General features: G+C 44.7%; 1 protein-coding gene across 1 annotated transcript in view; it reads left to right on the forward strand.

The window, feature by feature from the left end:
- LOC115474292 (SPATS2-like protein) overlaps positions 1-22,888 on the forward strand; it is a 159,496-nt gene extending 136,608 nt beyond the window's left edge. The window contains exons 10-12 of the mRNA XM_030209700.1: positions 12,146-12,248; positions 14,270-14,496; positions 22,125-22,888. Of these exons, the coding sequence (XP_030065560.1) occupies positions 12,146-12,248; positions 14,270-14,496; positions 22,125-22,487 (693 nt within the window). The 3' untranslated portion in view covers positions 22,488-22,888. The remainder of the gene's footprint in view (positions 1-12,145; positions 12,249-14,269; positions 14,497-22,124) is intronic.
- Positions 22,889-24,344: the final 1,456 nt, after the last annotated feature.

Consider the following 24,344-nt stretch of genomic DNA (forward strand, 5'->3'; position numbering starts at 1 on the left):
ACATGTGTGCAAACCTCATCATCAACTACAGAAGACGTCTGACCGCTGTGCTTGCCAACAAGGGTTTTTGCCACCAAGTATTAGGTCTTGTTTGCCAGAGGGATTAAATACTTATTTCCCTCTGCAGAATGCAAATAAATTCATATACTTTCCACAATGTGATTTTCCGGATTTAATTGTGATGTGCTATCTCTCAATGTTACCAATAACTACCCTTCAATTATGGGCTGCTCATGTCTTTGTCAGTGGGCAAACTTACAAAATCAGCAAGGGATCAAATACTTATTTCCACCACTGTATACTGTCATGCTCCTTACCGGTATGTTCATCGCCTGCCCTGCTCCCTGTTTGCCATGCTCCGCGCCTCCATAGGAGGGAGCGTCGGGCGTCAGCCCATGTGGCGGGGCCGACGGTCCTTGCAGCCATGCGCCGCGTCTTCGCCCAGGGGTGCAGGTCTGAGGGGGCGTCCTGGACCCTGTGTGGAAGCACCGGCCATTTTGGCATTGCCGGCGCCTTGGTAACTCCTTCTCTTCCGGGTGCGGGACCCGGGAGCGCGGGAGGTCTGGCTGCGCCTCCGGCTGCCGGGATTGGGCTCCCGCACCGCAGCTCCACCCCTCTCCTGCTGTCAGCCAATCCTGAGCATCTTGCCTCAGCTGACTCCTGTTGCTCCCGATGGTGGGGGCTATTAGGGAGCGTCTACCCCTGCCCTCAGTGCTCGGCTTCTACTTTGGTAGATTGGATTGTGCTCCTGTGTGACTTTGTCTACTGCCTGCTGCCTGACCTGACCTTTGCCTGAACACCGGATTACGCTCTGCCTGCTGCCTGACCTGACCTTTGCCTGAATACCGATTATTCTCTGCCTGCTGCCTGATCTGACCTTTGCCTGAACACCGGATTACGCTCTGCCTTCTGCCTGACTGACCTGACCTTGGCCTGAATACCGGATTACCACTCTGCTTGCTGCCTGATCTGACCCTTGCCTGAACACGATTGCCTCTGCCTGCTGCTCGACCTGACCCCTGCCTGAGTCCCTGACTACCTTCTGTTTGCCGCCTGATCTGTTCACTGCTCGAATCCTGTTTTCGTACGCTTGCTGACTGACCTGGTTCCGCCAGCTTCCTGACTACCCTCAGCTTGGTGCCTGACCTACGACCACCTGTACCTAGCTGCTCTCTGCCTGTTGCCTGTGGCCGTCTGACCTCTCCCTTTATCCAGAAGTCCTGTCGGCTGCCTGCACCTGGGGGCTCAATCCTCGGAGAACGGCGGTCACCACAGGTGAAGCCGCGGGGTTGCTCGGCTGCCTAACGGAGCGCAGGTTTGAGTCTTCACCTCTGTACTCCCACAGGCACAAGAACTCACGAACACGACATATACTGCCTTCGAGCCACCATGCCCACCACACCTATGTGATACCCTGCAAAGCCACACAGCACGATGTTGACAGCACATATACCCAGCTGTTGATCTCTCAGATCATGGCACAGTTGCATGGTGGCCAGTACATATTCACAGTGCACACATGCAGCACAGCGCAGCTGCCATGTGCAGTGTGATACCCATGACCACAAAGATGCCATGCACACCTGGATGGCCTTCTCACAATGTACAGGCCACCCTGCCACACTCCCATCAGCCCCACAGACCCCAACAACTACAATGCTGTGACAGATGACACCGTGCTCTGGGGGATGTCTGACGAATGGCTCAGGGGGTGCTGATGTACAACTGGAAACATCAACCCAAACACCCCCATACGCCACCCAGAAGTTTGTCATCTTATGGGCTTCATACCGTTGAACCAGAAAGCATCATCCCCTAATGCACACCTGCCCTGGCCCAGTGAGAAACTGTGCTATGCACTGGGAGATGACCAACTGCCTTTGGCCTGCAGTAGCTGCTGGGACAGTCTGGAAGCTGCCAGTGATGAGAAAGGCTAGTGCAGAGGTGGACTTGAGGTACACAGGCATAGGTTGGCCTGTAAGCATTTATAGGATGAATATCTCTTCTGGGCAAAGCTACCCAATGAGTAATTCCAGGTTCCGTTACAGGAGTGTTGGCTAAACCAACTTAGCTCTGTCCAGGGTTATATATTATAAAGGAACCTGGCTGTTCTGGGCCTACACCAGAACTTTTCTTCTGTTAGAGAGAACTGGAATAAAGGTAAGTCACTGCTGTGAAATATATTAATTTATATATAGGTAAGAAAATAGTATAATACACCCTACCCTACAGCTCAGCTGTACAATTGTAGCTCCCTTATGCTGAATGCAACTGTAGAATGTATTGTCTAATTAAAACACTGATATCACTGGTTACTTAGATTATTACACAATCCTGATTAGTAATACTGACTAGGTTCATGAAAGTAATACAAGTTAGCAGCACATCTTCCTGATCACAAAGTTCTGACTAACCCGCCTTTGCTTAGGAAGAACCCACTAGCTAATCCCCGACTATAGGAAATAAATCTCTGCAATCCTCACCGAGCCGACTCTAGGTGGTCTGTGAGATGAAGTGGACAAGGTTTTCCCCTTTAGACTCCAGCTGTTTTCCACAGCGAGACCCCGTCTCAGGAAACAACACAGGTTTCTGCAGCATGCAGGATTACAGTCTCTCTGGCCGGTAGAGCTGAACCAACAGGTACTTTCTTCAGATGGTCAGTTCACAAGGTTGTGGACCACTTCAGGTCTCGCTCGGTCTTCTTTTCAGCTACCCTTCTTCCAGTAGAAACCAGACAAATTCTCCCTTTCTTCTTTTCTTTCTTCTTCTCTCTGTCTCTCTCATCAGACTGCTGGCACCATGGCCTTACCCCCTGTAGCTCATCAGGGAGGTGCAAGGGTCAGGTAGCCCACTGCATATCCTTGAGTTTTTTTTTCAGACCTGCCCGTTATTTACCTACAAGCAGAGCTCTGGTACAACAGAAAGTTGAATCTGCTTGGTCACTGAAGTGCAGGGTCTTAGTTCACAGACTCCATCTTGACATAGTTGTTATACACAGGCAGAGATCGCAGAGTGAGGCTCACAGGGAAATAGCCTACAGGCCCTTGTGAGTAGCGGTGCAGAGGAGGGGCTCCAGTTGTCAGCAGAGATGCTGAATGGCTGCCTTGCCAAGCAGAAGTGCCATATACACTACTCTTAGTAAGGTGCGAAACTGGTGGTCCTGGGCCTATATATCCTGTTGAGAAGTTTTGTGGCCTGTGGCCCTGCTCTTATCCCACTGCAGCATGGTCTACACAGCCCAAACTGCTGGAATTAAGGCTTTCATTTATGCAGATGACATCCTTCTCCCTCTCCCTACTTTACATTACCAACTTTATAATACTGTTATCTCAGGTTGCCGCTTGGCTCTCCACAAACAAACTTATGTTAAATGGAGACAAAAATTGTGGCATGCTGTATGTCTTGGGATCTTCCCTACCCTCTCAACCTCTTTGATTATTCGGTCGTCTGTTCCCCTCATCAGCCTCATTTCGTTATCTGGAGTTTATCTTGATTCTCATTTATCTTTTCAAGTACAATCTCTAATAATCTTAAAAACAGTTCTATATTCTTTGAAAGATTTGTTCACTACATTCTTTCCTTGACTCCCCAGGCTCTTTCACATTTTGATTCATGCCTGCTCCTGCTTAGATTATTTTCATTTTGTCTAACGCTGGTCTTCCAATCTAATTAAACCTTCTCCAGACCCTGCAGAGTCCAGCCACTTGTCTTATATCCAATTCAGAGCTACTTGTCAATCTCCCATTGGCTCCCTATTCATTACAGAGTTCAGTTTAAGATATTATCATTAGCTCACAAGGCCTACTATTGTAGTACTCCTCCTACCTTTCTTCCTTAATTTCTCCATATACTTCTACACATGCTTTGCGTTCTTTGGACTCTCACAGGCTTACTGTTCCCTCGCCTAGATTTGCTTGATGGGAATCCAGCCTTCTTTTTCTTGGCGTCTTTTCTTCGGAATTCTCTTCTATCCCAGCCTCCACTCTGAGTCGTTTAAAAATTTTTAAATTTGAGGTCCGTGGAAAACCAAGATGGCGTCAGAGTAAGATGTTGGTGTTAGGTGCTCCCGCACTGAGGTATTTTTTACCTTGAAGTTTTCTTCAAATGTACTCTTCAAGATGCCGAAGCGCAGGGGGAAGCTGAGAGGAGTGCCTCCCTCTCCTTCAGCTCCTAGCTCCTTGCGACAAACTGCTATAACATCCTATGCAGTTCCCTCCCCGATGTCAGGTGTTTCTGCTGCTGGGGCGAGGAAGAGCCCCAGCTTAGTGAGTTTTTGCTAAGCCCTGGAGGACCCTCGACTCCCCCCAATTGCTGGAACTGCTGCCCAACTTAGCCTACCATGTGGATGCCAATAATTTTGGCATTACGGGGGTGGTGAAGCAAGCAAGTACTGGGAGAATGGAGTCACCATTGACATATATGAGATCTTTGGCATCATTATTAGGGGAGATCATGGCACATATCCTAACGGCGTAGGAACAGTCTAGTGTTGGATCAGAAATATCATGGGTAGATGTGCTGCCTGCTGATTCATCTGTTTCTCCCATGCTCAAACTGTTGGTGAAGCCAGAGGTGGTGACCCTATACACGCTATGGATGGCTTTGGAGAGTTTACACCAGGTTTGCTCCTCTATTGTTTCAGTTTCTACTACTTCTATAGTTAAACTGCAAGACTTGGAGATTAAGGTAAACTCCTACACTGTTAAGAGTTGATACACTGGATAAATTTATTGCTGAGAATAATCTTCTCAATCACCTTTAGTACAAGATAAGTCATTTATGTGGAAAATTGAAAATTTGGAGAATTCTCAAAGTTTGAATGTAAGATTCTTAAATTTTCCACAATCAAGGTTGACTCCGGCGAGAGACTTTTTTCATAGTTTTTTTGCAAACAGTGTTGAAATTTCTAGAAGCAGCTTTTCCACCTTTTCAAAAAAAATATTTATGCGACTTAAAAAGAATGACTGAGATCCCGACTGACTTGAATATCTCTGATATTTTGGAATCTTCAGAATATGAAAAACTGCTAGAGCCACTTTATTAGTTTCCTTTGTTTTTCGTCAAGGTAGGGATTCAATATTCAGATTGTATTATATACAGCTACTTCTTTTATGGAGAGAAGGTACAGGTGTTTCCCGATATGTCTAAGTGGACGCAGTCCAGACAAAAGAAGTTTTTGGAATTGCATTCTGCAGTAACTTCATTAGGAGCTTCCTTCCAACTTAGATTTCCTTGTAAATGTTTTGTGCGATATCAGAATGTTGATATATTTTCTATGAACCTGTTCAGTTGAGATTATTTTTGGAAGGTAAAGGTGTTAATCTTATTTAAGCTCCTAGTTTGCTAGGTTCACTTTGGATTTGTTAGGATTTTTAAGTGGAGGAGTTCTTACTCTTTTTCCTCTTATTACTATTTTTTCCCATTCTTTTTGTATCCATCTTCTCTATGGATTTCTAAATCTAGGTTTCCCTCTTTAATATGGACTAAGTTGAAGTAATGTTTTCCTTTTATTTTATTGATGGTTTAATTAGTACCGTATTTTTTGGACTATAAGACGCACCGGACCATAAGACGCACCTAGGTTTTAGAGGAGGGAAATAGGAAAAAAAAATTTTCCTTTTTCCCTCCTCTAAAACCTAGGTGCTCCGGTGCGTCTTGTCCGAGTTTTGGACCTCTGTCCCGTACTTACACGATTCCATGTGCCCTGGTGGTCTAGTGACGTCGGGGCAGGAAAGAGCCCCCTCTTTCCTGCCCATCGCGCTGCTCTCCGTGCTCCTCAATGCTTTCTGACAGTCTCGGCGATATTCAAAATGGCCGCCGAGATTCTCGGCGGCCATTTTGAATCTCGCCGAGACCGTCAGAAAGCATTGAGGAGCACGGAGAGCAGCGCTATGGGCAGGAAAGAGGGGGCTCTTTCCTGCCCTGACGTCACTAGACCACCAGGGCACATGGAATCGTGTAAGTACGGGACGGCGGTCCAAAAACGCTACCTTCGGACTATAAGACGCACCCCCCATTTTCTCCCAAATTTTTGGGGAAAAAGTGCGTCTTATAGTCCGAAAAATACGGTATATTGTTCTGGATTTCTTGTCAAAGTATTGTCTTTGATGTATCATTAAAATGCATTAAAATCATTTAAAAATTTTTAAATTTGACTATAAACATTCCTATTTGAATTAGTTTTTAGCCCCACACAGTAGACTTTGTTTTGGCACTGATCAAATTCCTGGGACCTATCCTCCCATCTCCCCCTCTCTTTACCTTGTGAATGAAAGGTTCTTTCCTATGGTTTTATGGCATTCCCTTTCTAACTTTTATGATTTGTTTTATTTTTGTGAACCCCTTTGCTCTACCAGTTAGCTAAAACAGTATATCAAACTCAAATAAATATAAACGTAAACATGTCGAGTGAGGAGAGGTTTGTGGGGGCAGGCAAGACAGAGTGTTGAGAGGTGGGCCCTGGAGGGGATAGTGACATAGATATGGCTGATATGGGTTAAAGATGGACAGACCTGAGTTGACAGAGATGGCAATTGGGCTCACAGACCCTTGTATCAGCTCTTCTCCAGTCAGCACCATCACAAGTAGTCACAAAGGCATGCTGCAGCATGCAGTGATGCTTATTCGCTCTTTATAGCAAGTGTAAGACCTGACATTTTACTTGTGTTCTCTGCATATCGACATGCTACTCGGAATAGCTGATAGACATCAGGAATGCTGCACCACCCATGACACAGCCCCAAAATGCCCCTAACACACCTCTGGCCAATTTCAATGTTTTTGTCACATCCACATTTTTCTCCAGCCTATTCTAAATTGCACTTTAGACATTTTGGAGGTTTGCTGGGATATCCATATTTAAAACACAAATAGCACTTCTAAAATAACCACCTGTATCAGCATTCACTCCTTTTTCAAATGCAGCTAATTTTGTATGCTGGATATGCATTCATATTATCAACTGCTTAACAAATAGTAAAGTTAAACAGAATCATATCCTGCAGCAAAAGTGGATCCAACTTCAGCCAATCACAGTTACATAATTCTGACTGCAAGCTCACCTCACCTCAGCTACTCAGACAGTGGTTTGCAAACTGTGGAGTAGCAGTGTCTTCATCTACAGTGGGGAGAAGAGGCCTTGAATGTGGATTGAGGGGATGTAAAGCAAGAAGCTGTTGTTGACAGAGGCACAAAAGAAATACAGAGTCAAGTGAGCAAATAAATATTCAAAATGGACATGCGAGATGTGGAAAAGACTACTTTTCAGTGACAAAAGCACTTTCTGCCTCTTTGGAGATCATGCTTGCACATATGTAAGGTGATTTCCAGGTGAAGAATGCAACCCAGATTGTTTGAATGTGTCTGTCAAACATCCATTGAAGATCATAGCTTAGGGCTGCATGAGCTGCAAGTGGTTGCTAGAAATTGCCAGCTGTATGCTATATGCTAAGCAGTACATCAAGATACTGCAGAAATTCATGACTCCATCAGCAATGACATTTTTCCAAGTTACTACATATTCTAGGATGACAATGCCCCATGCTATTGAGCAAAAGCAGCTATTGACTGGAAGGAATCCAAGATCTCTACCCTCGATTGGCCAACCAGTAGAGAATGACACGGGGACAAACTTAGTCTCCGTCCCCATTGATTCTGTCTCCAACCCCACCCCATCCACGCAGGTTCTGTCTCCATCCTCGCCCCATCCCCGCAGGCCCTGTCTCCATCCCCACCCCGTCCCCGCCCCATCCCCGTAGGTTCTGTCCTCTTATACAGAAGCCTTGAACACTTATGATTTTATATTTAAATCTTTTTATTAAAGTATATAAAGGAACAATATGCTGTGCAACTGTTGTGTATAAATTACAAATAGAAAACAATAATAGCAATGAGCAGCTATAATAACCCTTCTTCCCACCACCACCCTCTACCCTTCCAACTAGAAAATGACACGGGGACAAAGTTTGTTCCCGTCCCTGTGAGCTCTGTCCCCATCCCCGCCCTGACCCGTGGGATCTGTCCCCGTCCCCACTCCGTCCCCGTGGGATCTGTCTCCGTCCCGTCCACGCATGCTCTGTCCCCATCCCCATGGTTACTAAAGTTCCCCGTCCTCGTGTCATTCAGTCACTAGACTTGAATCCATTTGAGAACTTGTGGCATGAAATAGCACTGGAAATATCTAAGCAGCATCCTGCATCAATGAAAACCGACAGGGGCACTCGCTGCAGCCTGGAATAAAGTGTTTACCAGCCACCATTTTCTAAAGTTGGTCCTTCAATGGCAGGATGGTGCAAGGCTGTCTGCAAGAGTAAAGGCTGACCTACCAAATACTAACTATCACACATACTCAAATGGCCATTTTCTTGTCACATTTAAAAAAAAAATTAAATTAAATACCTCTATTTTAATCATGTGATGTCATGGCCACAAGATCTAAATAGCAAGTGAGCCACACTGAAATTGCATTGTACCTGTGTTTTACACTGTTTCACATATGTAACATGCATTTTTGTTAATCCCAGTTATTAGTAAATAAGTCTCATTGCATAAAATGGGACCTGTGCCTCAACAGTACGAGTTGGTGGTAAAAGCCCATGTTCATAACTACACCCCTAAATAAGCACAAATTAAAAAAAAATGGAAATGAAATGAATGCAAGCAATACTGAAATTCCACTTTGCAAACAACCTATTCCAGACTATTGCACACCACTGTACACCCAGGCCATAAAGAGAGTCAAAGGAAGGTCATATGCTAGAGAAGGGGTCCCAAACTATGGCTAATGGCCTGGATTTAGCACAGTACTGAAGTCTCTTAATATGGCAGCCCTACAGGCGTTACACTACCTTACTGAGGAACTAAACAGTAAGGAGAGCAATAGGCTAGAGCTAGTCAAGAGAAAGGTAACCAAAAAGGTTTGGGGTATGCATCAGAAGTCTTATCTGTTGAAACTCAGGGATTTAAGGGCTAGATTTACTAAAAGTGCTACCACATTACTGTGCAATAACATACATTAAAAAAATCTTATTTACTTATTTTGAAGCCAGAACAAAAAGCTACCATAGGCTGCAGCATAGGATTAATGAGCAGTCTTCGTGCTTGTTATGGACCGCATGATGCAGGAAAAGGCTCAGGGCTCAGATTAACGCACATGGTAGACATTAGCACACAGCATATTAAAATACATATTAAAGAGCCTATTAATCTTCAGCACTGCAGAGAAGCCTCAGACCTGTGCGTGATATCTATAGTGTGATAAATCTACTGACAGGTCTGAAGCAGCATTGAGGTGTTAGGGAGAGCCCCCCCCTCCTCAACCCCCTACTCCTGATTGGTTTCTGCATCAGCTCCCCTTTTCCCCTGGTAGCCTAGTATTCCCTTTGCCCTTCAACTTTAAACATCCCTGGTGTCTAGTGGCACCCTTCCCATCCCCCACCCAACCTGACCTGACATTTTTTGAAAGCCCCTGGTGTCTAGTGGGGTCCATTCCTTACCCCTCATCCAGCTCCCGCCCCAGACCCCATAACTCTGAGTGTTTCCATTATATGGCAGAATGGGGCCAGGCATTGCCGTTTTGAAGATGATGGTGTTGTAGACAGGAGTGCGTAGGCATTGCTTCGGCCTCGTTTAGTGATATAGGGTTTTTGGGGGGTCTGGTCAATGATTTAGGAGTGGGAGGACTTTGTCAGGTAAGGACGGAAGGGTGGTGGGAGGGAAGGGTTCCCCTAGACACCATGGGATCAGGTGTGAGAGGGGATCAGTTATGTTAGTGGGGGTGCCACTAGACACCATGGATGTTTATGAGGTTGGGTTGGTCATGGGAGGTATTTATTTGGAGGGGGACCAGTTTGTCAGGGCATCTGTTTATGGGGGGGGGGGGGGGGAGCTAATGCAAAATGCTGCAGCATGCTTTCTTGCCTGCAGCTCTTGTGATTTTTAAATTTTTTTAAATGTCATGCTTCCTGTCAGTGCCAGGGTTAATCACTGCTCAGGCACTGACAGAAAAGGTGACAATTAGCAGATTACTGCTGCATTTTAATGTGACATAATTTGCATGCTTATTGCTTATAGCATGCAGCAGTTATTTTCAAATCATCACTAATTTTGTAGTAGAGCTGCACATTGGGCTAGCTCTACCGCAAGGCTTTCTGCATCATTCCCCTTTATGCAGTAAGCCCTATCCTATATAATAATTCTCACCTCCAATGTTCTATCTTGCTGCCTGTGTCTGTGGCTTTCTTCAGAGTTGGTCTGCTAGCCTCCAAAGACCAGGCTGATGTCACACGTAGCACTGACCAACCACACGACAGCAGCACGAGGCCCCGCCCCTGCCTCCTCCACCAAGGTCGCCGCCGCCGCTCACCCCCCACCCCCCCTCAAGGTCGCCATCACTCCCTTCCTCCACCCCCCCGAGGTCGCCACTGCTCCCCCCTCCATGAGGTCGCCACAGCCACTGCTCCCCGCTCCCCCCCCCCCCCCAGGTCACAGCCCAGGCCCAGCCACTTTCCCTCTAGGCCCGCCCACCCAACACAGACCTGCCAAGTCTCCCGCGAAACACGCGGCACCAGCTCTCATTTCCGGCTACTGCTGCTTCTCCTGTTGAGCAGCAACGGCCAGTACAAAAACAAAAAGAGCTAATTAAAGCACCAAAAATGCTTTTAAAAAGCAAGCGTGGCACTGCAGGCAGCCATCAGGCATTGGCTGTCGGCTCTACAGCTGCTCCTCTCGCCTCTCACGTCGCTGTGCTCCTCCGGGGTCTGCTCCAGGGGCAGTGACGTGAGAGGCGAGAGGAGCGTCTGCAGAGCCGACAGCCAATGCCTGATGGCTGCCTGCGGTGCCGCGCTTGCTTTTTAAAAGCATTTTTGGTGGTTTAATTAGCTCTTTGTTTTTGTACCGGCTGCTTCTCAACAGGAGAAGCAGCAGTGGCCGGAAATGGGAGCTGGCGCCTCGTGTTTCATGGGAGATTTGGCAGGTCTGTGTTGGGTGGGCGGGCCTGGATGGAAAGAAGGGGATAGAGACAGAGACAAGGGATGGAAGAATCGAGAGAGGGGGTAGACGGATGGAAGGATGGGGGAGAAAGAGGGAAAACAGATGGAAGGATGGGGAGAGAAAGACACGATGGAAGGAGGGGGAGAGAAAGGGGGAGATGGATGAATGGATGTGGAGAAAGAAAGGGGAGAGACTGGAAGGATGTAGAGAGAAGGGACACTGAACAGAAAAGGGTAGAGAGATAGAGAGACACTGGATAGAAGGCGGGGAGAGAGACATTTGATGGAAGGATCAGGAAAGAGGGTAGATGGGTGGAAGGATGGGGAGATAGAGGGAAGACGCTGGATGGAAGGGTACGGAAAAAAAGGAGACACTGGATGGAAGGATGCAGAAAGAAAGAGGGGAGACATTGGGAGGGGGACCAGAGAGGGGGGGTGGAGGGGGTCCTGAGACCAAGGAGGGGGGTCCTCAGACCAGAGAGGGAGGGGGGAGGTATCTCTGTCACACACACACACACACACACACACTCTCTCTCTGTCTCACAGTCAGTGTCTTTCTCACTCTCACACACTGTCTTTCACACACTCTATGTCGCACACTGTATCACATTCACTCTCTATGTGTCACACAGTCACTCTCAAACACTCTCTCGATCTCACACTCTCTCGGTCTCACAGAGAGTCTGTGTATCGCACACATACTCTCACACTCTATCTGTCTCACACACTCTCTCTCTCACAGACACACTCGCACCCACAATCACTCTCTCTCTGTCACACTCACACATTCACTCTCTCTCTCTCACAGTCACTCTCACACACACTCTCTCAAACATACACACTCCGAGGAAAACCTTGCTAGCGCCCGTTTCATTTGTGTCAGAAACGGGCCTTTTTTACTAGTTTAATAATAATGCACATTAATGGCATTAGCGTGAGATAACATGGCAGTGCACTTTAATAAATCTGGTCTTAAATATTTAAGCCCTAGAAAAGAAGAGTGACCATTGGGGGGGGGGGGAGTGGGGGGAGGAGGATGATACAGACATTAAAATATCCAAAAAGTATTATTAAGCACAAGCAGCAAATATTTTTTTAGTAAGAAAATGGTGGTGGTCTGTAAGCTTGAAATCTAGATTTTCTTTGTATTTTCCCAGCATTTTGTCAGTGAACGGAAATATGATGAGGAACTGGGTAGATCTGCCCGATTTTCCTGTGATACAGAACAGCTAACGAGACAAATTATGCTGTGTGGAGAACGTAAGTTCTGAAGTGTGATTCAAATCCAGCATTGCATATATTGTGTGTAGAAAGTTGAAAAACCCTTAGAGCTCAGATTCCAATTTACAGGGAACTTTAATGTATCCCAAATAATATATCTTTATTATTCTTTTCTTTATGTAACATGTCCCTCCCCAGGCAACATGCAGGCCAATATTCAAAGGGACTTATACATTTAGCACTGCTTCTAAATATTTCAGGGGCTAATGCACAGCTTGCCACCAGTGAGTTTTTGAGTTGCGTGGGGGAGAGGCCCTCTTGAGCCACCCCCCATATAACTAAAAAAAACTCCCTGGTGGTCTATTTATCCTCCCTCCACCTCCTAAAAATCCCTGGTGGTCCAGGGACCCCCTCCTGACCCCCCCCCCAAAACACCCCCCCTCCGTCCAACCCCCACCAATGCGCTGGGTTGGGTGGATCCTCTAGGTGCAAGCCTTGGTGGTCTAGTGGGAGTCCTTCCTCTCTCTACCACCCAGACCCCTCCACATACCATTAAGGTTGGAGACGGGACAACCGCCTCCTCCTTCCTGCCTCTGGCCCGCCCAGAACAAAATGGTGGCGCCCAGCCCCTTCCCAGTGCATCCTGCTCCCCATAATGTCAGCTCCAAACCTGTCATTAATTTCTGCACGTTAAAGGTAGGCGCACAGTGCACGGAACTGTCTGCATTATTCAGAATGCTCATTTTAATACTAATGAGCTCCTTGTAATGCATTTGCATAGGGTTTTCGGTAGCTGCTAATGTTAGAACCATGGAAAACCCCTTTGTGCATTACTCGCTAAATGAAATTTGCTTTAGACTGGCTACAACCAGTCTAAAGCAAACATTGCCAGCACGGTAAGCTTTGTGCATCACTACCCTAATTATTTATTTTCAGTTCATTATGCAGATAGTATATTTCCTCTAAGGGGCATAGTTATCAAAGCAACCTTAAAACATATTTACCACAGGTCCCATTTTGTGCAATGAGATAACTGGGGTTAATAGTAAAATAACTTATCTTAACAGTAGCCCACATTGATAAATATACCTTTAATGATCTGGCCCAACCCTCATAGTGCTGGGGTACATCAAGGGCATTTCACCATAACAGTGATATGTGGCCAACATCCGTATAGTTAAGCATTTCATTTAGGGGCCAGCAAAAAACTGTCCTAAATTAAAACTGCTGAGCTATACTTAGAGCAGTTCAATATTGCCACTGTACCTGTAGCTACTGGTAATCAGCACCTGATGGCAGTGCTGGATATATGTTCTTTTTAAACACCGCTGTGCATGTTTTAAAAAACCACTGATCCCTGTGGCTGACGTTTTTTAATATTCATCCCTCTGCTACTTCCACTGTGTGCTGTGCATAGCAGTAACTTACTTGTAGCAAGCGTTCTCTAAGGACAGCAGGATACATATCCAAACATGTGTATGACATCATCCAACAGAGCAGTCAAAATTCTCCAGCTAATTTTGGGATGTACCAGGGTAGAATTGGCATTTAGCTGGTTAAATGCTGATATTTAGCAGTTAATCGGCCAGGTTAACTACATAAATAGGATCACATAAAAGTCAGTCCTATCTTTATGGGGCCCTAGGCAGTTAAATGCTGAACATCGCATTTAACCAGCAATGTGTAAGCTGGCTCCAGAAACCCGGAAATTCAATGCCAGAGCCTGGACATGGCCCGCTATTGGAGTTTCAGAGTTTAACACCAGCCGCCAGCTGAATGTCAGGTCCTTTGTTTTTAGCATGCATTATTTGCAAATAATGCACATTAAGAATGAAACTTAGCAAAACTAGAAAAAAAAACCATGAAACTGAATGAAAGAAAATAGAGGGGAAGCAATGACAAATAGATAATATGTATATCCTTATGGCATTGACTGAATTGCTTAGCCAGAGGATATATTTTTCACCAAGATTTCAATCAGTAAGCAAGCACGGATGTTTCTGTCCTCCACACCTAATTTGTTTTATCTGATAACATAATTTGGCTTTTTCTTTTTTCAGTTTCTCATCCAAAGAACTACTATTCTTTAAGACCATCAAACAGCTCAGCCCCGCCTGCAAAAGGTCCCCATGTACATGTAGAAACTGCAAAGCAAAACGTTCCTGTTCAGAAATCCCCAAGTAACCGTAAGATCTCCGAGAGAAAAACTACCAACACAAAAGCTTTAAATGGTGTTCCTCACAATCTCACAGAAATGTCTCGCCAGGGAATGTTGCCAAGTAAACAGGTGTGTGCCATTGAATGGTCTCACATGAGTACAATGTGAAAATACAACCTTTATAAAACAGTAAGCGTAATGAGGATAGTTTCATAAAGTATTTTCTAAGTGCAAAACCTGTTACACATGCAGAAAAAAGCTTTTATAAAATTGTGCAACCACATAGGAGCATAAAAATATGCACATGGAAAATATGCATTCTTTTAAACAATCTCAGGCCAATGATCAAATTCCTTGCGCTCTTCCAAACAAAGCGGGGAATTAAAGCCCCAAAGATCAAAATTAATAGTATGCAAATTTATGTGCGCTATTAGTTTTGATCGTGGGGGGGACTTTGCGGGAGGATTGTGCCTTTTTCATGCGCCCAAGGCACAATCCTCCCGCAGAAGTTGTTTGACAAGTTTCCCTGGTGGCCCAGAGCGTTACCCCTCCACCCTCGGACACAGGAAGAAACTCCCTTATATGGCAGGGAAGTCCCACCCAGCGCATCCCAAGATGCACTGGGCAGGGCAGGACACTGCCATTTTGGAGGTGGCGCTGGAAGGAAGAGGGTGTGGAGGGCTGGAGGGCCAACTTAATTGATCAACGAGCCCTTAACTAGCAATAACTGGGCACTAACAACCAATTACTGCAGTTAATTAGAATTTGTGCACACAACTGGCTACAAGATGTTCTATAAGGCTCGGCACCTAACTCTTCATAGCAAATATCTGAAAAAGAGGGTGTGGTCAGGGGCTTGTCGGGGGTATTTCAAAACGTTGCGCTTGGAATTACAGAATTCGCCTGAAGCGCACCTAAGTTGGGCACCAGCATTTCCACCTGCTTTTAAGAATGGTGCCCAAAAGGTAGGCGCTGGATCCACACTGAACACTATTCTATAAAAGGTGCACTCCCTTTAGAGCTTAGCACTCAATTGTTTCAGCACCTAAGTTTCAGCGCCATTCATTGAATTCCTTCCTCTGTGTTCACAAATTTTTCAAATCATAGAAATGAACAAGACCCTATGAAAATGTGTATTATGAAATCTGTTGGCCCAGAGATGACTACCTGATTGATATGTGGAGGAGTGGTCTAGTGGTTAGGGTGGTGGACTCTGGTCCTGGGGAACTGAGGAACCATAGGCGGTCAACCCCCAACTGTTTGGGGAGGCTAAAGGGGGTGGGGTTAGGGGTGGGCCAGGGTGGAGCTTAAATCCATAATTGTCTGATCACACACAGAAAAAAATAAATAAAAATAAATGTCACAATTAATACCTTTTATTAAATTTAGATATTAGTTATGTATCATATGTCAAAGAATAAAGTGGTTGCTCAACATATACTAACCACAATTGCTCAACTGCAAAACACTATGCACAACTTTGTGCAAAAACACACTCTGAACCTTACTGTACCATAAATATTACACTGGGTAGAACCTAATACACCAATATACCACCCATACGGAAAATGCAGACCGTCAACAATATTGAAACAAGGGATCATAATATCACAATTCATGTAGAGCCACAAAACATCCTAATTCATGTTTAATGTGGGATAAAATGTCATAAATAAGTAAATAAACTTTTAATGTTGAACACCTAATTCTCAAAGTGGACATATTCCAAACACTATAATGAAAATAAAATCTTTTCTACCTTTGTTGTCTGGTGACTTTGTTTTTCTGATTGTGCTGGCCCAGTATCCGATTCTGCTGCTATCTGTCCTCTTAACTCCGTTTCCAGGGCTTCCTTTCCATTTATTCTTTACTTTCCGCCTTTCTTCTTCATTTCTTGTCCTACATCCGTAAGTAAAAGCTGGGTCCTCCGCAAACTTGACTGTCCAGTGGATCCAGCTTTTGCCTATTTTCTTCATCCATGTGCAGTTTTTCTACTCTCTTCCTTTTCCGTCATCTCATCTCCTTTCTCACTCCTCCTCCCCCTCCATGTCCAGTAACCCTCCTCTCCCCCTACCCTCCCCTCCATCCACCTATGTCCAGCAACTCTCCTCTCCCTGCCCTCTCCTCTCCCCCATCCACCATGTGCAGCAACCCTCCTCTCCCCTCCCTCCATCCACCCATGTCCAGCAACCCTCCTCTCCCCTGCCCTCTCCTCTCCCCTTCATCCACCATGTGCAGCAACCCTCCTCTCCCCTCCCCTCCATCCACCCATGTCCAGCAACCCTCCTCCCCCCCCCCCTCCTCCCCCTTCATCCACCATGTGCAGCAACCCTCCTCTCCTCTCCCGTCTGCCCTCGTTTCCTTCGTGCCCCCCCGTACCTTTAAATATTATTTTTGCTAGAGTTGCGGGCAGCGCCGTCATTGAAGGCATCAGCAGGCTCATCGCAGTTCCAGCAGCCTTCCCTCGCAAGTCGGATGATGGTTCCGCCCTCGTAGAAACAGGAAATACGTCAGAAGAGGGCGGAGCCATCATCCGACTTGCGAGGGAAGGCTGCTGGAACCGCGATGAGCCTGCTGATGCCTTCAATGCCGGCGCTGCCCACGACTCCAGCAAAAATATAATATTAAAGGTGCGGCAGGGGCGGGGCAGTGGTGGGCTAAGCCTCCCCAAGCCTCTTATACGGGGCGCCTGTGTGAGGAACTGAGTTTGATTCCCACTTCAGGCACAGCTCCTTGTGACTCTGGGCAAGTCATTTAACCCTCCATTGCCCCAGGTACAAATAAGTACCTGTATATGTAAGCCGCATTGAGCCTGCCATGAGTGGGAAAGCGTGGGGTACAAATGTAACTAAAATATTAACATGAATATTATTGATTTTGTTGGGTTATTGCATGTAACTTACACATGTTTACTCACTCTGAAAACAGTTAAGGCTTTATGTGAGTATTCTGAGTAGCCTACATAATATCTCCTTCAAGGACTACATGGGTGCATATGACATATTGCTGAACATAATTTTATAAAGCGCACACATATGACGATGATGGTCTTATTGCCGTAGGCTTGCAATAGCAGGTAATGAGGTCTTTTCTCCCAGTTTTCGCATTTTTTGCTTGATTGGTGTTGGACACATTCACAGTCTTTACTCGCTTGCTTTATGTTACCATTGAGGTTGATTTTGCGCGAGGTTTCCCCCTTTGTACATACCTGAACATAATTTTACAAATATTTTCTGCAGGTTCATGCATGATGTTTTGATGGTTTTGCTGTCTGCAATATTCTGTGACATATCTAAGAATTACTAAGGAAGGAAACAAACTGTAATTTTAATTTTTTTTAAACCACACAAAGAAAGAGAGAAAGAAAGAAAGAAGAGAGACTAACAGGGCTCACCACCTTCCACCTGCTGGAGACTGAGAATACTGGACTCTTCTATCTGGCAAGGGCTCTTATTGGCTATCTCTGATGACTCAGAAGTCTCAGTCTCCACCTGCTGGAAGGCGTGCACAACCCATCAATCACTGGGCCAGTCCAGAGGAACGCTAAGGAATGCCCAATTTAGTCAAATTTGAATCTGGATGAAAAATAAACGCCTACGGATTATGTGGGATGATCAGTGAATAAAATAATTCTCAGGTTTGCCCAGTGGCATTGCTGGGCGCTACCATTCAGAAAATCCTGTATTCAATTCTTGGTCATGGCCTTTTGCACTGCAGAAGGGAACAGGTTTACAGCCCATGATTCAGATTTCTAGAAGCAAATCTCATATAGGGCTCCCAGCCTGCAGTTACCAGAAGAAGAAGAATGGAAGGGTGGAGTCCATTGAAGGGAAAATCTATAGTTAGTTATGAATAAGGACACATGATGCTGACTCATGCATCGATCCTCAACTGCACAGACTATTGTAACTTCCTGTTGCGGGAACTCAAATCATGACAGGTAAAATGTATCCAATTAGTTCAAAATATAGCTGATAAACTGTAGCAGAATGCAGAAGTTTTATCCACTATTACCCCCTGTTTACTAGTTTCTGTTTACTGTTTCAAAGTGAATGGGCTGTGTCAGCATTAGCGAACCAGCAGCCACTAGCGCGGCTTAGTAAACAGGGGGGGGTTAGAGAACAACACTGGCTGCCCTGTACCACCTTCACTTTAAAATCCTAATATTCACTCATTGTGCTATTCATCAACTCAGCCTTCAGTGCAAAACTAATTACCCCTTGCATTCCACTCAAAATCTCTGATCTTTCCATGCTATTTTCAGGGTGTTCCAGGGCAGAGTAGGCATTTAGCTGGTTAAGTGCTGATATCTGTATTCCTCGCCAATGCTCACACCAAACTAGAGCGCTGCTACCGCTGTAAACCCTATGCCAGCTCAGAGCTGGCATTAGGGTTTACAGAGCATTGGGGAGGAATGGGCGGGGCTGCTGAGAAGGGGGGACAAGGAGAACAAAATTGCCTGGGCCCAGGCCTCCAAGGGGGGCCCGGGCGCCACCGTCCCCTCCACCCGCCGCCCTCCGTCCACCACCGGACCGGGCCCCCCTGAATTCAAATCATAGCGCCTCACCTCGACCTCGCTCCGTGTGAAAGAAGCGCAGCAGCGGCAGTCTGTAGATCGCCTCCCTTCGGGCCTTCCCTCCCTGTGTCCCGCCCTCGTCTGACATAACTTGCACGAGGGCGGGACACAGGGAGGGAAGGCCCGAAGGGAGGCGATCTGCAGACTGCCGCCACTGCGCTTCTTTCACATGGAGCGAGGTCGAGGTGAGGCGCTATGATTTGAATTCAGGGGGGCCCGGCTTGGAGGGGGGGTGGAGGGGGGGCCCGGAGGCGGCCTTGCCTTGGGCCCGGCCCAGTCTCTTGGCGGCCCTGGGAATGGGGATCCCTCCTGCAGAAGTAGCTCTTTGATCAGAGCTAATAGTGCGCATGAATTTGCATGATATTAGCTTTGATCATAGGGGTTATTGCCCCTTGCTGTTCCGGCACTAATTTTAGAGTGCTGTTTGGAACAGCGTGGGGCTTTTGATCATCTGCACCCTAGTGCACCCTCTAAGAAGGATGCACAGTATTACTGAATGACATTTTGATGCAAATGACAGCCCATCCCAAATACTAGAGGCATATAGACAGACAAAAAGGCAGACAGACAAGAAGTGCTCATTGCTTTACCAAACATGTCTCAAAACATGTCTCAAAAGGTGTCCACACCGATCATATAACTTGTGTATATAGATTAGTTTATTTTATAATCTACACGTATACTTATGAACTGGGCCCACACTCGGCCCTTACATAGAGCCAAAGAGAGAATGCACATCATATCAGCATTTGATGGATTACCACCTCATTTATGTTAACCTTAAAATGATGAGCAAAACTACAACTCCACACAGACAGAGGAACAAAAATCACAAATCTCCTTCAATTCAGAAAAGAAATGAAAACCTACCTCTTCAAAAAAATTCTATAGCTAATCACAAATGAAAATCTACCTCTTCAAAAACTGTATGAATAAATGCCACCAAAATTCTACAATTGAATTTAAAAGCTACCATTACCTTTTCCACTTTAAATCTATCTTTTCAAAAACTATGAATAATCACACAAACTATAGATGCCCTCTTAACATTGCACAGCACTATTGTAACTCCACCAAAATGTAAATTGTAAGCCACTTGAACCAAAACTTGTTTTTGGATAATAGTGGGATACAAGACTGCATAAATAAATACATTTTTAAAAAGGCTGTCGTATGTTATCCGAATCATTATCCTGATACCGGAGCTGAATATCATGCTATCCAGATCATAGTGGCAGTCAACAGCATGCCCAGATATCCTGCGCCAATATTGGGATAGGACCTTAGAGATGGTCGACCTAAATGTTGAGATGGTCGACCTTAGAGATGGTAGTCCCCAGTTTTCAGTGATAATGGAAACCAAGGATGCCCATCTCAAAAATGACCAAATCCAAGGCATTTGGTCATGGGAGGAGCCAGCATTTGTAGTGCACTGGTCCCCCTGACATGCCAGGACACCAACTGGGCACCCTAGGGGGCACTGCAGTGGACTTCATAAATTGCTTCCACGTACATAGCTCCCTTACCTTGTGTGCTGAGCCCCCCCCCAAAACCCACTACCCCCAACTGTACACCACTACCATAGCCTTTAGGGTGAAGGGGGGCACCTAGATGTGGGTACAGTGGGTTTGTGGTGGGTTTTGGAGGGATCGCTGTTTCCTCCACAAACGTAACAGATAGGGGGGGATGGGGTTGGGTCCGCTTGTCTGAAGTGCATTGCACCCACTAAAATGCTCCAGGGACCTGCATGCACTGTCATGGACCGGGTATGACATCTGAGGCTGGCACAACATATTTTTAAAGATGTTTTTGAGGGTGGAGGAGGTTAGTGACCACTGGGGGAGTAAGGGGAGGTCATTTCGGGCACCTTTTTGTGCCTTATTCGTAAGAAAAACACGTGTGGGTGAAAACGTCCCATGGGTTCGTCAGAGACGTCCTTGCATTTTTGATTATGGGTCAAAGATGTCCAAGTGTTAGGCACCCCCTAGTCATGCCTTCGCAATGCCTCCAACATGCCCCCTTGAAATCTGGCCATCCCTGCGACGGACTGCAGTTGGAGACGTCCAAAATCGGGTTTTGATTATACTGATTTGGACGTTTCTGAGAGAAGGACGTCCATCTTACGCTTTATGTTCAAAGATGGACGTCCTTCTCTTTCGAAAATGAGCACAATAGTACCAAAATGTGTTTCTTTTGGGACTGGTAGTGTGGGTAATCCTCCGTTTAATTGAATGAATAATGACTGTTAGAGCAAAGGTCTTACGGTGCTGTGATGGTAAGAATTAGTTTTACACTTAGGATATTCGAGTCACTCTTGAGCACCAACACCATTATTACTTTATGGGTATTAAGGATTTAGAATAAATGAAGGTTTCTATTTAGGCTGTAATGAAAGTCAAGAAGTAGGGGTGGACCAAGAAGTCTCGCCAGCCAAAGGTTTATTGAAGTGACTTTATTTGCACCAAATATGTGTATGACCCGACACGGGACCGTGTTTCGATGGCTTTACTGTCTGCCTCAGGGGTCAAATACTTCTAAGAAGTATCACAAAGAATGGGTTCAAAAATAAAACAGAAACCAGAATAATATCTCTTGCTCTCATGCGCCCTCTTGCAGCTATACAACCATTTGATGATGTGCGCATTGCACTCGACGTCAGCAAACAGCTGCCCAGCTGCACATCTGTCGTCGAGCGCAATGCGCGCATCAATTGGTTGTATAGCTGCAAGAGGGCACATGAGAACAAAAAATATTTTCTGGTTTCTGTTTTATTTTGCACCCATTCGTTGTGATACTTTTTAGAAGTATTTTGACCCCTGAGGCAGACAGTAAAGCCATCGAAACACGGTCCCGTGTGGGTCATACACATATTTGGTGCAAATAAAGTCAGCTCAATCAACCTTTGACTGGCGAGACTTCTTGGTCCACCCTTACTTCTTGACTTTCATTGCTGTTATGCACGTGGGGGTTTCTTTACCCTGACCTGTTGGTTTCTATTTAGGTTGAACACTGGAATTGCAGAGAAACTGGAGCATTATATACCCTAAGCATGTTTTTTTTTGAGTTGATGAAAAATAAACCAAGCCAAAAACAATTTGCATACAAATCCCTAATCGGCAGGCGATTTATAAAATAATGTTTAAATTGTGAAATTGACCTCTGCTAATTCCTCTCTTGGCAGAATGGACCTTTTATTCCACGACGGAGATTTAATGCTCGCTCTCATAATATCGGGCTCAATGGAACTGTGGAGTCTCCTGGTATAAGTAATGAGGTAGATCATATTGCTAATAAAAATGTCGGGCAAAGGAGACCACAGCACAATTTCAAGATGAGAAACAAAGGAATGGTGAAAAATCAAGACCAGTCATCATCAATGAGGACCACTTACACATTAGAAAGAAAGCCTGCGAAGGTGGAGGCTGCAGCCACTCCTAGTAGCAATGCTGCTGGTGTTTCTCAGTGTTACAGATGCCCTGCAAATATCGAAGTCCCCGCTGACCCTGCTGTTCTTTCAGTGCCCACTATAACTTCAGTGGCTTAACCAAACAAACAATTACAGCAGTTTTGTTTCTTTTGCAATGCTTAATCAAAAACTGGTACAATGTCATTTGTTCAAACTGCTTAAAACGCTATTGCTGGTGCTTTGATTATGCCCTCCAGCAGTGCCAGTGGTGATAAATTCTCAGCTTTGCTACATCTGTTCTTCTGTAGGCTAGTTAAAGCAATGTAACAGTTTAGTCTGATCTACTTATTAAAAAAATATGAATATGCTATAAAGGAAGAAGGTAAAAATCTAAGAGATACATTTTAATAAACTGTTATGCTGTCCCATCCAGGTGCTGATTACATAGGTGCTTTGTGTTAAATTTCCCAAGCCCATAAAAGTTTCACATATATGTCAATATACTGTAACTTGAGGAGGAGCCAAGCTGTTCAGGTGGGGGAGGGGGGGAGGAGCTAAATTTGTCCACATAGTAGTAATATTCATCCTTTATCTGGATACAATTACACATATACATGGGCTGTATAAATAGAACAGCTAACTTTACATGGATAATTTGTCTATATAATTTTAGAACTGCATAGTCAGAAAACCAGCTTATACCAATTGTTTGAAAATAAGCAAAAAGATATCTGTATAACTTGTTCATTGTTGATTTAAGTCTCGAATTGATAATGAATGTGACTGTTGGGCAGATTGGATGGACCATTCAGGTCTTTATCTGCCATCACTTACTATGTTATTACATTATAGGATGTCCTAATGCAGTGCCTGTCCTGCTGAATATTACCCTCTGTGTACGTACACTGATTAAATGTGGTGCTAGAATATACACTGTGGCTGGAAAAAAGCGAGACCCCTAAACATTTTGCAATAACAACTGCAAACCTGCATCAAATTAATTAAAATTTTACATGCACAAAGTGATATCTATTTCAAACAATGTTGTGTGGTTTCTTAGAAATCCACCATAATATTACTGAGATATCACATTTTAAATAACACTACCCAAAAGTTAAGAGTTTCTAACATAGTTAATGTCAACCTGAACAGTCCAAATGTTTAAATCTGATCTTTTAGTGCTGTATCCTTTTCTAACTGAATATTTTAATTAAAACTTGATCTTCTTTTGACATTTTATTTATCAGCACGCAGTGACATCACAGATGACTGTCAGTGAGTAAATAAGTAATTAAGGGCCACTTTTATCAAACCATGTTAGCGGTCCCCGGGTGCACGGCTTGATAAAAGGCTCTAAGTCATGTCGGAAACTGAGATTTGTAACAACAGTATGTAAAAATTAAAAATCTCTTAAACAGGATGAGGGATTCCTATGTAATTTGGTTTCAGTAACACAAATAGATGTCACTTTGTGCACATAAAATTTGTAACTAATCTGGTGCAGGTTTGAGGTTGTTATTGCAAAATGTTTAGGGGGCTTACTTTTCTCCGGCCACAGTGTATATGTAAATTAAGCCTTTAGGTATAAAGGTTGCCAGAATATATTATTTTAAAAATATCATGCGTATGAAATGCCAACGTGCAAACAAAACACATTCCTAATCTAATAATCTTTATTATTATTCTTTTTAATTCTTTAATACTCAGCAAAAGGGGCAAAAATACATTTGGAGTATTTGCTTATAACTGTGTGTCTCATGTGAGATCTGAAATGAGATATAATCTTGTAGTAATCCAATGTACATCTGCTAGTACTTTTCATTAAAAATTCATACATTTCTTTGAATAAAAAATGCAAAATGCCTCTGTCGTGAGTTTTGACTTCATCAATTCTACAGACAAATCCAACCTTTAAAACTTTACAATAGTTTGAATCATTGCAAATTTACTTCATTGTTAATAAATCCCAATAAATAAAACATTTCATGTGTTCTG

The sequence above is a fragment of the Microcaecilia unicolor genome, chromosome 7, assembly GCF_901765095.1.
Source record: "Microcaecilia unicolor chromosome 7, aMicUni1.1, whole genome shotgun sequence".
Lineage (NCBI taxonomy): Eukaryota > Metazoa > Chordata > Amphibia > Gymnophiona > Siphonopidae > Microcaecilia > Microcaecilia unicolor.